General features: G+C 44.0%; 1 protein-coding gene and 1 long non-coding RNA gene across 7 annotated transcripts in view; both read left to right on the plus strand.

Moving 5' to 3' along the window:
• Positions 1 to 9451, plus strand: part of si:cabz01090165.1 (uncharacterized protein LOC100333421 homolog) — a 177017-nt gene extending 167566 nt beyond the window's left edge. For 2 of the 3 annotated variants that reach the window (XM_035621891.2, XM_035621889.2), the window contains 5 exons: positions 866 to 1049; positions 1569 to 1806; positions 1891 to 2167; positions 5983 to 6032; positions 8028 to 9451. In XM_035621891.2, coding sequence (XP_035477784.2) covers positions 866 to 1049; positions 1569 to 1806; positions 1891 to 2018 — 550 coding nt within the window. In that variant the 3' untranslated portion in view covers positions 2019 to 2167; positions 5983 to 6032; positions 8028 to 9451. Of the gene's footprint in view, positions 1 to 865; positions 1050 to 1568; positions 1807 to 1890; positions 2168 to 5982; positions 6033 to 7637; positions 7987 to 8027 lie in introns of those variants that run through there. The other variant, XM_035621890.2, reaches the window with a different exon arrangement.
• A 352-nt stretch (positions 9452 to 9803) lies between these two features.
• LOC118298881 lies at positions 9804 to 14690 on the plus strand. 4 transcript variants are annotated; one of them, XR_004789695.2, is made up of 3 exons: positions 9855 to 10378; positions 12258 to 12950; positions 13818 to 14690. It is a non-coding gene; the product is annotated as an uncharacterized LOC118298881 (long non-coding RNA). The 4 variants fall into 4 exon arrangements; XR_004789693.2 differs by having other exon boundaries at positions 9858 to 10378; positions 12258 to 12546; positions 12657 to 14690; XR_004789692.2 differs by having other exon boundaries at positions 9804 to 10378; positions 12258 to 14690.
• Positions 14691 to 14894: the final 204 nt, after the last annotated feature.

The following is a 14894-nucleotide window of genomic DNA, read 5'->3' on the forward strand; positions in this document are numbered from 1 at the left end:
ACGTGACACAAAAACACTTTCTCTGCTCATTAACGCCCCGTCAGAATTGCACAAGGCTGCAGACGTCAGACTCTGACTGTAGTCGGACTCGACTTCTGCACCTGGAACGTTTAATTATTAGGCCTCGGCATCGGGAGGACTCGATGTCAGCCGTGTCAATATAACATTAACAAGGATTTGAAAGGGCCGCCGACGTCAGGACCGAGAAATACTGGAAACTACTCAGCAGCTGAGCAATTATATGAACAGTTTCATAAAAAGAAAATACATTAAACTGTCCCAAGTTTTATTATATGGAAACTTATTGCACGTCGAGGGGGGAAAAAAGAGTTGGACAATTTGTGGCGACAGGAAAAAAAGGTCAATTTGAGCCAGAATTCAGTTCATTGTGTCGGGTTTGATCCGTCTTCAGCTTCGTCCTCCTCTGGAACAAGATTGTCAGAGTCACAATGAAAAATAAAATAGATTTTTGCCTCCGAGAAACTTTGTGGTTTAAGCTCTGACGCCGTATTTACTGCATCATTAATGCTGGACTTCATTCTCCGTGGTTTAATGTTGACATGAGAACAATGACCAGTGACCGTTGACTGTCAAGAAGGATGGACGTCGTCACCGGGTCTGGAAAGTGAAGCCGATGCTGAAGCGCCTGACGCCTGTACTGACTGTACTGACCAGCAGAGGGCGACGCCACTGCTTGTTTCTATAGACACAAAGACTGTTGGACTTTGGCGGATGTGATTGTTTTTGTCAGTGGAGATCTTCTGTTGAAATGAGACACTCATGACACTTTGAGTCGTTCTTCTTAAAATGAATCTACAGACAAAACAAAATGACATTGACTCTTCTCTCTCTCCCTCCCATGCAGGATGATCCCAGCCAACCACAAGTACTTCCTGCTGAGCGACCTGGCGTCGTCGCGGGACTACGAGCTGTGCGTCTTGGCCGTGTACGACGACGGCATCACGGCGCTGACGGGCACCAAGCTGGTGGGCTGCGTGTCCTTCAGCACGGAGACGGAGTACGGACGCTGTCACTCCATTCGAGACCAGGTCAGCGAGTTGCAGCGTGTGTTTGTTCATGACTACTGGAAGAGGAATCGGGAAAACGAGGGTTTGATGAATTTATCCCAAGTCTGATAAAGGATGTAAAACAGAATCTTTAGGAAAGAGACAAATGTTAACTTTGTCTGAATCTGGAGATTCTCCACTTCCAATAACTGCGAGTGCGAAGCCAAGGAGTTCTTCTGATGCTGCGTTCACAACAAACGCAAACTCAAATTTTCGCCCATCGTGATTAAATACAAATGTACGGAAGCCCTGAAAGCCAAGGTGAAAAAAACCTATGTTTAAGATCTTATGTCGTACGTACGAGTTAAGTATGTCCTACGTACGAGATCTTAATTATGCTGTTGCCCTCGTTGGGCGCTGTTGTCTCTACCAGCGGTCCACATGGCTAATAAATATTCATCACGTGTAGCCCCATGGCTTCATTTAGCCTACGTGATTATTAATTCATACAAACAATTAGACTGTTTCACGGTGAAAACTAACCGAAGTCTTTCTCCCCAGTTCCTGGGCGGCACAATGATCATCATCATCGGGGGGATCATCGTGGCCTCGGTGCTCGTCTTCATCTTCATCCTCCTGATGAAGTACAAGCTGCACAGTAACCACTACAAACAGAAAGCCGCCGCACGCCACGCCAACGTCTGCTCCCAGACCAACGGAGGAGGAGGAGGAGGAGGAGGAGGAGGCGGGGCCACCGTCCTCGCTCTGCCTCCCTCCTCCTCCTCCTCTGCAGGACAAGGTAACCGGAGGAGAAACAGCACCAGTTCCTCCTCTTTGTTTGCTGCTGCTACAGATCCCCTGACTCCGTGTTGTCGTCCCGCAGGCGGAGGTGCGATTAAAAACTGCCAACCGTCGTCGTCGTCAACGGACGGGATGGGAGGGGCCTCTCTTCGAGGGACAACTGTAGTGGACTTAAATCCCACCCACGAAGACGACGCCATCTCCCAATAACACACAAGAAACTGTCAGTCAGACCCACAACCCACTGATCGTTAAGCCCAAACCAATACTCCCCCCCCCCCCACCTTTTTTTCATTGATTTGTTGCTGGTGCCTGGAGCCAAACTCCAACTTTCTGCTGAGGAGCATCTCCTGTCATTGGTGAGTAGCTGCTGGAACCACGCAGGTACAAAAAGTGTGTTGGATTAAAATCGCGTACTGCCCCTTTAATTCTTGGTCATATTGATTTTAAAAGGAACTTGACATCTTCAAACGTTGATGACGACCAAATTGAACTCAGCGTCTGGCACGCGAGAGACTGCGGGAGAGTATCACTGCCAGAATATGAATGTAATCTATTCAATAAAATAATTGAACGTTCTCCGGAACTTTTCCCGCCGGTCCCCCGCGAGTTTAGTGTCCGAGGAATCTCCGGAGGATTCTCAGCGAGCGAGTGGCAGCGTTTCGTTTCTCCCTCTTCATGACGTTTTCTCTCTCGTCCTCCTTTGTTTTTCTTCCCTCTCTTCTTCCCCCTTTTTATGCCTTTTGACGCAGTTCGCTCTCACACACACACACACACACACACACACATTCAGCCACAGGAACACAACATACATTTACAGTGGGTAAGCAAACCTTTTTTTTCTGCGTTCACATCAGTGCACATTGCCGTCAACACGTATTGACAGACGCGTCGTGGCCTGATGATCTCAATATGTTCTACCGCCGTCAACGCAGGAAGAAGCGTGGTGAACGATGAACTTTCACCTCTTTACAGTCTATCCCTGGTTCTTTTGAAACATTGCCTTTAAATGTGATGCAGGTTTTGCAGAATCGGCAAGTGTCTTTATCTTTAGTATCTACCCCTGAACGCTGCATGAGCGCCATGTCATCAAGGGGAAGAGACATTCCCCCGATTTCCGTGTAAAAAACATGAATGCTCTTGTCTGTAGTACAGTTATGGATTAATGTGCCGGGAGCAAAAACAACCGATCCGGATGAACGCGGAGGCAAGAAGTCCTGACACAAGCCAGATATTTCAGCAGTCAACATCTCGGGGATCTCCGGACATCAGCGCGCACACACACACACACACACACACACACACACACACACACACATTCCCCTCCGTTCAGCGCAGGCTGCAGCCTCACTGGTTTCCACAGAGCCGGAGAGAGAGAGAGGCAGATAGCATCACTTTGTGCTCTGAAGCCGCGAGGGAACCAGAGCCTCATTCACGATGCTCTTGTTGTCCGAGCGTGGCACCGAGCAGCCGCACGGCACGGGGACGGAACAGTCAGCGACTCCCGCCCGAGGCCGGGCAGGCCGCGGCCCAGCGCAACGCCACAGTGCCACCCGCTGGTCAGGCGGGACAGTAGCACGGCTTCCTGTGCTTTTCTTTTTTTTTTTACCCTCGTGTATCAAGGGAAAGTACAAGTACGCCATCATTCACATTCATGAATTCTCACACACACACACACACACACACACACACACACATACGTGAGGCTCAGCTTCCACCAGCCGCTCCTGCAGGAGGCTGCAAAAGAAACTAAAACTAAAAAGCCAAAAGGAAAAATATCAGAATCACCTTATTCATCCCACATTTCAACAACAGCCTGTTTTCACTGTGTGATAAAACATATATAACACCAAAGATATATATATATATATATATATATATATATATATATATATACATACGCTTGTTAAATGTAGCCGTGGACAGGTCACCCAAACGAGTTTGAGAGCGTAAACATCCCCATACTTCCTGCCTTGTAGGGAAACATTGGACGAAGATTTAGCTTGAGCATTAAAGTTGAATAATTTTGAATTTTTTGTCGACTTCAAACTGTCCGCAGTGTCGTCATGCCTCACAAAGGCCTTCCAGATATGGAAAGTATCATTAAATGTGATTTCTTTACGTTTTTCTGCTATTGCTACAGAGCCGCCGTTAGCATCGACAGCTGTTTACCCACAAGTCAACAGCAGCTGGAGAACGACATCAATGTTAACTCTCGCTGTGCGTCGTTGCTACTGAAGTTAGCATGCTGACCAGCTAGCCAAGGCTGCTCGGACGACGCGTTATGACCTCTTATCCTGCGAAAGCAACGATTGGTTTAAGCTTCTGGCAAGCGACCGTCACCACCAACCACAGGAAACCACGATCGGCGGCTAGCACATCGCTAACCCATTTTACCTGAGGTGACAGCACCAGGGAAAGTGTTTTATAATCATCGACTGGTTTTCACTTTTAAAGGTTTTAGTAGCATCATGAATTAACATGTAATAAGATGCGTCCTCAATAAATCTTACATTCATAAATGTATATTGACAGGAAGCAGTGAAATCCCCACTCCATCTTCACGGGGAGGCCTGTGAAGGTCATTTGCAGCGTCACGTTGCCGGTGGCTTCACAAAACCCTTTGACTTGACATAAACCAAAGTCAGTTTAATCCCATCTGAAGAAGAAGAAGAAGAAGAAGAAGAAGAAGAAGAAGAAGACATGGACAGGAAGTAGACAGACAGACGAAGAGGGACAGATGGCTGGATCCTGGGTTTATGGTTGGCGAAGGAGAAAAACATCAGAGAAAGACAAAGAGAGAGAGAGAGAGAGAAGGGAGGATTATGGACTTATATTTAGTTGGTGTGACACAGACAGAGAGAAATAAAACAACAGAAATGGAGAGATAACGTCCAAACCAAGCAGAGAAGAAGCGCTGATGAGTCACTGAGCCCCCGGACACAATCATTGACAAGAAAAGATGGAGGGATAAAGAAACGGAGAGAAAATGAAAACTGAGTGGGAAGTGGAGGGGGGAGGGATGGAGGGATGGAGGGATGGAGGGATGGAGAGAAGGAGCGAGTGGAACGTGAAGGAGGCTCGGAGAGAGAAGTCCGCCATTAGAAAAGTCAAGCCGGAGATTTACGGAGCGAAGACGGAGCTGGAAAGATCAAGCGATGTGGAAAATGACTATCGTTGTTGATTTGTCTTTTCATCCATCGTTTATTGATCATTTTTAAATTGTTTATTTGTCAGTTGATTTGTATTTTTTAATGTGTGGATTTGTTGCTTTTCTCCGTTTTAGATTAAATGTATTTGGGAGAACGAGACGACCGATCACGTCACTTCGGTCTGAATCGCTGGTGGAGTTTATTCACTATGCATAAGACTTATTACGATTCATTTAAGTTTTCTAATCACTTTTTAACGATGAGTCAATCAAGAGTAAATGGATCAATAATTTAATCATCCGGTTAGACGAGGGGATTCGTCTGCCCGGATGTGTAGAACTTCCTCCTGGTTGAGGAAAGAGTTAAGATTATTAAACATATCAAATGTACAGTAGAGTCTAATTACATAAACATATAATCCAATATGTTCCTGCCTCATACACGGGAAACTGCACACCTTGATCAATAATGATTAATTAATATGTTATTTTAACTGGGTTATTAAAAGCTGCTCCACGATTCACCGTAACTCCTGCAGGGGCCACAAGAGGGCAGTAGATGTACAGCTCAAACCGGTCACACCGCCACCTGTCTCTCATTCTGTCTGTCTGTCTGTCTGTCTCTCATTCTGTCTGTCTGTCTGTCTGTCTGTCTGTCTGTCTGTCTATCTGTCTCTCTCTGTCTGTCTCTCTCTGTCTGTCTGTCTGTCTGTCTGTCTGTCTATCTGTCTCTCTCTGTCTGTCTCTCTCTGTCTGTCTGTCTGTCTGTCTGTCTATCTGTCTCTCTGTCTGTCTGTCTATCTGTCTCTGTCTGTCTGTCTGTCTGTCTGTCTGTCTGTCTGTCTATCTGTCTCTCTCTCTCTGTCTGTCTGTCTGTCTCCCTGTCTGTCTATCTGTCTCTCTCTGTCTGTCTGTCTGTCTGTCTGTCTATCTGTCTCTGTCTGTCTGTCTGTCTGTCTGTCTGTCTGTCGATCTAATTCCATCGTCTTCTTTCTCTTCTTGTCTTTGTCCTTTATCCTTCAGATTTACTTTCATTCAGCTTCACAACGCTGGAGGGAGAAGAGGCAGGAGAGGTGAGAGATCACACACACACACACACACACACACACACACACACACACACACACACACAGAGAGAGAACATCTTGACAGAGGGCGGCCTGCAAACATTGCAGAGCTGTTAGAAAAAGAAAAAGGATGGGGAGATGGAAAACAGAGGATGAGAGAGTGAAGGAGGAGCAGTCGGCCATTAGCCATTAGCAGCCTGGAGTCAGTCAGTGTAAATGTGTCTCTGCCTCAGTAAACAACATTATTCCTCTTTATTGGCTCATTATATAAAGACCAGATCCTCCAGGATGTAGATCACTGTGGCCCCCTTATGTAACATCTCCTCTCCTCCTCTCTCCTCCTCACTCCATCCTTTTCCTCCTCTCTCCTCCTCACTCCATCTTCCTCCTCCCCTCTTCTCCTCACTCCATCCTCCTCCCCTTCTCTCCTCCTCACTCCATCCTCCTCCCCTTCTCTTCTCCTCACTCCATCCTCCTCCCCCTCTCTTCTCACTCCATCATCCTCCTCCTCTCTTCTCCTCACTCCATCTTCCTCCTCCTCTCTTCTCCTCACTCCATCTTCCCCCCCCTCTCCTCCTCACTCCATCTTCCTCCTCCTCTCTTCTCCTCACTCCATCCTTTTCCTCCTCTCTCCTCCTCACTCCATCTTCCTCCTCCCCTCTTCTCCTCACTCCATCCTCCTCCCCTTCTCTCCTCCTCACTCCATCCTCCTCCCCTTCTCTTCTCCTCACTCCATCATCCTCCTCCTCTCTTCTCCTCACTCCATCTTCCTCCTCCTCTCTTCTCCTCACTCCATCTCCCCCCCTCTCTCCTCCTCACTCCATCTTCCTCCTCCTCTCTTCTCCTCACTCCATCCTCCTCCTCCTCTCTTCTCCTCACTCCATCTTCCTCCTCCTCTCTTCTCCTCACTCCATCATCCTCCTCCTCTTTTCTCCTCACTCCATCCTCTTCCCCCTCTCTTCTCCTCACTCCATCCTCATCCCCCTCTCTTCTCCTCACTCCATCTTCCTCCTCCTCTCTTGTCCTCACTCCATCCTCCTCCTCCTCTCTCCTCCTCACTCCATCCTCCTCCTCCTCTCTCCTCCTCACTCCATCCTGTTCCTCCTCTCTTCTCCTCACTCCATCTTCCTCCCCCTCTCTCCTCCTCACTCCATCTTCCTCCTCCTCTTTTCTCCTCACTCCATCCTCCTCCTCCTCTCTTCTCCTCACTCCATCCTCTTCCTCTTCTCTCCTCCTCACTACATCTTCCTCCTCCTCTCTTCTCCTCACTCCATCATCCTCCCCCTCTCTCCTCCTCACTCCATCTTTCTCCTCCTCTCTTCTCCTCACTCCATCCTCCTCCTCCTCTCTTCTCCTCACTCCATCTTCCTCCTCCTCTCTTCTCCTCACTCCATCATCCTCCTCCTCTTTTCTCCTCACTCCATCCTCTTCCCCCTCTCTTCTCCTCACTCCATCCTCATCCCCCTCTCTTCTCCTCACTCCATCTTCCTCCTCCTCTCTTGTCCTCACTCCATCCTCCTCCTCCTCTCTCCTCCTCACTCCATCCTCCTCCTCCTCTCTCCTCCTCACTCCATCCTGTTCCTCCTCTCTTCTCCTCACTCCATCCTTCAGTTTGTACTTTTTACTGCCCGATTTATTTTACAAATATAGCCATTGTTCAGTTTCTATGATATTCTGTTGATACCAAACTGTGTGTAAAATGAATAAAATCATATCTTCCTCGACCTGCTTCTGCACTGACTCCTTATTTTCTTTAGTCGTATTGATCGAACATTTATTTCAAACATATATAAATGAGAAAACAAGGGCATCATGAGAATATATCAAATACAATGTGTAGTATGATTTGCTGATGAACGTCCGTACTCCACTGCTGCTCATAAATCAAGTCCCTCTGAATCCATAAACAACACAAAAATCCAATTGAATGTATCTTTAATGGCTGTAATCCAAGGGTAATCAATCACTCAATTGATCGGTACCTCTCTGCGTCTCTCTCAGGTTCCCTGATCGGTTGCATGGTCACATCCCAGGAATTCAGTCCGGAGACACGTTCTACCCTCTGACGCCACCTCACGCCAGAACCAGATGTGAACATCCTGAACAACCTGTTGATATGCAACAGGCTCCACTCGGCTGGGATCATCAGACATGCTCTGGGATTTGAACCCTGCTCGTGTTCAGTCCTAATCTGAGGCTTGAAACCTCGGATCAGAGGAATCCCAGCGATTCGCAGTCTGGAACCGATTCTTCTTTTCTGAAGGAAGTATCCAGTGATCTCACAGAGGCGCCAAAGGGTGTCGGGCGTATTCAGTCACTCTGTTTTATCTATGCGGACACAAAATGCTGCACTGGGAATATCCTGAATGGATTACTATGGATTTGGGATAAACCCATTTTATGACACTTTTCCTGATGTTCTTGGTCGTGGTTTGTCAGTGGTTGGCGGCGCCGCTCTTCTCTTTCCATCAGCATACAGTCATATGCCAAAGGATTACTGCAGTATTATGACAGGATTATTGCAATATCGGGAGAATATGCAGACTTCCAGAAAAGCACACCTCTCTCTTATCTCTTCGCAGTCAAAGAGGAAACACATGTTGGGCCTTGGATTGAAAACACAAGCACATCGTCAGCGTCTTGTCTCAAAGCATCAATAACAACAAACTGTCAAACTAAACGGTGAACTTCTCCGACACTTTTATAGTATGTTTTCATTTCATCTCTCTTCCCCTCCTTCACTCTTTCTCTCTCTTCCGCTCTCTCTCTCCCCCCCTCTGATTTTCATGAACAACTGAATAGTATACTCTCCAGTATTACCAACTCTTATGGCTGTGGATGACCTAGATAATGTTGAAATAATCAGTGTGTTTGCGTCCATGGTGGAATGGTTCTCTCTGTGTCGGAGTATTAAAAAGAAAAAAAACAACCTTGGTGTCCCGAGAGCGTTCCCTCAAGTGTCTTTGAGGAAACACCAGCGAGGATTTATTCAAAGCCAAACTTAAAGCACACACGTCCGACTCTGCGTTCGGTGGTGAAAGCGGTGGATTCTGATGTTGTTTGACACTGGAAAGCAACTGCACACGTAGGAAGCACTGGTGAACTTGACCATGAAGTGTTCCTACTTCCAAACGCTGGCACTTGAGATTGTTAAATGTATTACGCGGTTGTAAAAGTTGGCCAGCAGAACTTGCGCTGTCCCATCCCCTCGCTCCCCCTTTGCCGTTTGACAGTGTCTGTGTTTGTATGTGACATACACCTTACAGTCTTCAATGGTTTGATACCCATGATTTACTTTGAATATAACGAAACAAATGACCAGAATAAGGAGAAAAGACGACAACAAAGGAATGGGGATTTTATGCTTTCATAGATACAATTATGTGGATTTATAATGAAATAAAAAGGTATTTTTCTTGGAAAAATGTATGTGTTTTTAATCATATTTCACCAGAACTTTGTAGTACTTCTCTTTTGAAATATATACTCAGTTGATTCGGGATACCCTCAAATTGTACTGAGGATTGACTTGCATTACACTCTCATTTATTAAAAAATGAGAATCTCATTGTAATCTGGTTAAAATTGTTCAAAAATGATGTAAAGATAAAGTAATGTAACTTTGCCAAAAACCTACACGAGCTGTGGTTATGAATAAGGTTGAAAAGGTGCATCAAAATATATATACATATAAGTAATTTATTTCGTGAGGAGCGAAAAGGGAACAATGTGATGAATATGTTTCAAATGATACAAATGTGTACTGATGAATCTCCTCTTTTATTGTGAAAAAAAGTAATTGCGGAAGTAGAGCGGAGTTTTATTGTGAAAGATCCAATTGGCGTCAGCGGAAGTAGAGTGACGTGACCGCGGACGCTTGACTGACTGAAGTCACAGCGGGAACTAGTCCGTGAAAAAAACGTTGTGGCGCAAACAAATACGTAGTTGATGTTGTAATTCTCCGACAGCCGTCATCAGGAACGTGCCTGCACGTATTCTCTGTGGCCAACCGGAGGTATGTGGACCCGAGGTTTATCACGCTGTCGTTTGCATTAGCTTCACGTGTGTTAGCTCATTAGCGCTCATTAGCATGGAAGTGAACGGACTCGTAGCCGCGTGGCTAACCCCAGCTAGCTGAAGGGCTCCTGTTGGCGCGTCGTGATCGACGTGAAGCAGTTCGTGAGACTTTGTGCCAGAAGCTGTTGCAGCGAACGCGCCGAGCTTCTTCCGACTCGCGGGAGCGGGCCGCGCCGTCTCCGCCATTTTGGATCTTCGCGGGAGACACGACTGGTGACGTCAACAGCTGCCGAGGCCACGCCTCTCCGGACACCTGCTCCTTACACCTGAATAAGGTAGGACACTTTTATTTTATTGCTCTGTTGCCACGCATCATCTATTCTGATTTATAGATGCCGGCGTGGTGTCACAAAGGGATCGTCCACCAGAAACTGATCTCAGTCTGATGTGGGCCCGCCCCCATTTAAAGGTATTTCAACAGGTTAAAAAAAACAACTGCATGGGTTATAATCTAGGACAGAGTAGGTTAAATATTGCAGTCATAAGGATAATTGCAATCATTACTTAATTTTAAACATATCTTGTTTATTACAGTGTAGTAATATTAGACATGCAAACTAAAGGTCGGCCGATACGTCTTTAAATGTGCATTTATGTTTTACATTTTAAGTAAAATAAATGTTCATTTTGTTAATTCAAGTTCTATTTATTTGGTGGTATTTGTATTTTTTTTCTATTAAGAGTTATTTATGATGAATTTTAAGGTTAAACTAAAATATCAAGCCTCAATTACATGTCTTTGTCATTAAGGTTTGATAACGACATCGTAGACAGATTTCCAAAATACATATATTTCGTTGTATCAGGAATCTCGTGCTCCGTCATATCGGCATCGGCCCCCAAAAATCCATTTCGGTCAGGCTATTATATAAATGCATTAGAGCTGGAACAGTTAATCAATTAGTAATGAACCTCACTACTGAATTAATCTGCAACTATTTTCATAATCTTATAATCGGTTTAAGTAGTTATTATTCGGGGAGGGAGTCAACATTTTATGATTTCAGCTTCTAAATGGATATTTTATTGAATATTAAAGGATCTCAGGGTTTGGAAAACACGGTGGGCATTTTTTCACGATTCTCTAACATTTTATGGACCAGACAACTAATCGATTAATCGAGAAAATAATCGACAGATTAAGCGATTATGAAATAATGGTTAGTTGCAGCCCTAAAACGCATACAAACCTTAAAAACAATAGGGTCGTATTTCCCGTGAGCAAAGCATGCCTGATTACAGATCAGAACACTTTGTGATTATTATTATTGTAGGAAGAAAGGTGACATTTCAATGGCACCCAACTATCATTTCTTTTTCTTTAGGTCAACATTTAAAAAAAAAAAAAAGTAAAAATGAAGTTATTGTTTAATTTTCTGATCTGTGAAGTTTGGTTTTTCATTTGGTTACAACTGTTTTAAGTATATGAGGTTAATATTAGTGGTCGGTGACAAACAGCATTTGGTTGTTTAAATGACTAAAGGTTATGGTTTGCCGAGAGATGTAAAGAAAACATCCTGACAATAGTGTAATACAGTTACAGTTCAGTGGAGTTTAAAGTCTGCCCGATATGATTTTTGGGAATACAAGATTTCCAATACCAATATATTTGCTGATATATTTATACTTTTTAAAATCTGTCAATGATTCCTAAGATGTTGTTATTAAACCTTAACAACAAAGACATGTAATTGAGGCTTGATATTTTAGTGTAACCATAAACTTTATCACAAATAACTATGAATTGAAAATGCAGATACAAACACATATAAAGAACTTATAATAAACATTCATGTTTCGTAAAATGGAAACATAAATGCACATCAGTCGGGCTCTAGTAATCAAAGGAACCGACGACAGTGAAAGTATGAAATTAAAAGACAAAGAGGACGACGTCACCTTAAGTACACATTAGTGTCAAATGAATTAACTGAATGAACCAACTCAGGGCCGACGTGCACCACGGGAGGAGGCGTCATTGACAGAAGCGAGTCGAGCTCTTCTCGCACAGTCGAGTCTGAATACAAAGATCGGATGTTTTCAGATCCAAAACCTCCTTTGTGCCGCGACGTCGCGTTGACAGTTCATTTGCGCCGGCATGTCATAGCGCACTGACAACAAACTAGTGATTGTGACTGTCACTTTTAAACACAGAGGCTGGTTTGTCTCGTCGTGACTAAACGGAAATGAAGACGGCCTGAACTGCTGCTTCCATTTCCCAGTGGAGGGAAGGTTTCATGACGACAGGCAGCGCAGACAAATCCTCGCCTCCCCTCACAGCCGTGTCCCAAACGTCGGCCTGTCAAGAATGAGAAAAGAGCTCATCTTCCACTTTGAGACACGCGCTGCACTTCTGATGTGGCACAAAGGATTTTCAATGTTTTGGCTTTGTCTCCGATAATCCTGGACTTTTTAATCCTCGGGGAAACGATATCGGCCGTCGGTAAGATTTTTAAATATCTGTAAAGGCACTTTTACGTGCCATGACTGTTCACAGACGAGGTTCTATCAGGATCTCAATTTAGTCTCACGCTGTAAACGTCTGTGTGTAAGAGGTGAGGACTGATACTGAACGGCAGCTTCAAGACGGAGGGTTCTTCGCTCCGTCCACGTGGCCTCTGGTTCGTCGGCGCTGACGCAGTAAAGGCCCCCGTGACACCAGGCGGGATCTTATGCTCCCGATGTGGAGGTTTTATGAATCAGATTTGGATGCTGCGGACTGTAACACAGCATCCGTCGCTCTGAGAGACCAACATCTCCTTCCACCTCATCTGGAAACCGAATTCAAGAATATCTGAAAATCTGTCTTCAGTACAATGATGTATGGAATCTTGATTTAATACTGAGGTAAGTTTGGGTAAGATTGATTTTCACTTTTTCATTTTTTTTTCATCTTGACGCTGCCGAGCTTTGTTGAATGAATCAGGTCCTTTTGGCCCATTCGCAGGAATTTTATCATTGATCTGCTGAAGAGAAAGATATTTTTCTCACAAGTTTACATCTATCATCTGGATGCAAACAGAATCTTAATCCTTGGGTCTAAATCAGCAGGTCTGGGTTCTGTATAAGCCGACGTTATGTCTCACAGTAAGTTGTGTGTGCGTGCAGTTCTGCTGCCCCCAAGTGGACAAAAATCTATTTATGTTTATAAACTAAATAAAACCAAATATAACTGAGAAATTTGAGGTAATTATAGAATAAATGTAATTAAATGGCTTCTCTTTCTACTTTGTAATATCAGCATACATCACAGTTTAATCTAATTCACAGAAATGTCATAAACTTTATGTATTGCATTGTTTTTGGAACTGACAGCAAGTAAACAGACGTTTTGGGTTGTAATTCTTGCTGTGGCCACCAGGAGGCAATGTCACCGTTTTGTCTGTGTGTAGGAACGATCAGTCAAAATAATGTGTTTGTGTGAGGTGTTGTATGGTTGTTTTTTTTTGACTGTATCCACACTCACATAATGGGAACTTGTCTTCCTTATGGGGATAAACACAACAACAACAATAATGATAATAACCTGTTTATATAGCGTTTTTTAAAACTCGTACTTTATAAAAACATAACCAGTAAATCACAACAAACATTGAAATCCAGTCTTAAATAGTGGGATTTTAAAAGTGACTTGAAAGAACATAAATCATGACATTAGAGCACAAAGACGGGATCGAAGGTCAAAGAGTAACAACCTTTTCATTTGAGTTCCAGCTCACGTCCTCTCCTCAGCCAATCAGCTCCGTGATCTGATCTCTGCTGGTCACGTGTGAAGTTTCCTCGGGTCTCGTCTATCTGCTCATCTCCGTGTTCAGTTGTTCTGCACCATAGACCGGAAGGCTTCTATCACTTCTGGAGCCACAGGATATTGACCAATATTAAAAATACATATTTCAATAATTAGACCTAAACCTGTTTATAATGTTGCATCTATTGTTGCATCGATTGTGTTACAGTCTCTTTGCACTGGTTTCCAGTTTAGTTATTTTAGAATGCATTTAGTTTGCATCAGAGAACTTTCGAAAATATGTAAGATATTTAGGATCTATAAGCAACGTTTATCAATTTCAAAGTAGCTCCACCTGCAATCGTTTTCTCTGATCAATGGTCTCCGTATCACGACATTCAAATCTTAATCTGCAGGTATTAGATGCTCACATCCTGTGGATTTGAACGATACACTGTCTGTAGTTATTTGCAAACAGTCTGTCAGTTACAGTTTGATATAAAATATAAAATCCATGTGACTGTTTGTTACAGTTGAAACGATCAAACGGTTCATAAGAACATCTCAAGCTACTTCATCAACAGAACTCCAGCTGGACGCTCGACGTCCTCCTGAGGAATCTTCTCTCACTTTATTTCACTGTGAACTTCGTCGACTCGTCCACAGACTCACACACGAGAGTTCACAGGGAAGACAAATTAAAAACACTGAGGAAAAGTCTCTGTTCTGTTATTAAAATATGATGTAAACAGTTTCAGCTCAGTTCTGTCTACAATGAATCATTATACTGTATCACTGTGTTCAAATGTAACGTGTCTCTGATCAGGTGTTTAATAAAATGTCTATGAGATTAAAATGTCTCTGATCACGTGTTTATTAAAATGACTCTGATCACGTGTTTATTAAAATGTCTCTGATCACGTGTTTATTAAAATGTCTCTGATCACGTGTTTATTTGAAATGATTCTGATCACGTGTGTTAATTAAAATGTCTCTGATCACGTGTGTTTATTAAAATGTCTGCTTGTGAGTTCAACCTTCATCTTCAACTGAACAGAGCATGA

This window comes from Scophthalmus maximus, chromosome 11 (assembly GCF_022379125.1).
Source record: "Scophthalmus maximus strain ysfricsl-2021 chromosome 11, ASM2237912v1, whole genome shotgun sequence".
Classification (NCBI taxonomy): Eukaryota; Metazoa; Chordata; class Actinopteri; order Pleuronectiformes; family Scophthalmidae; genus Scophthalmus; species Scophthalmus maximus.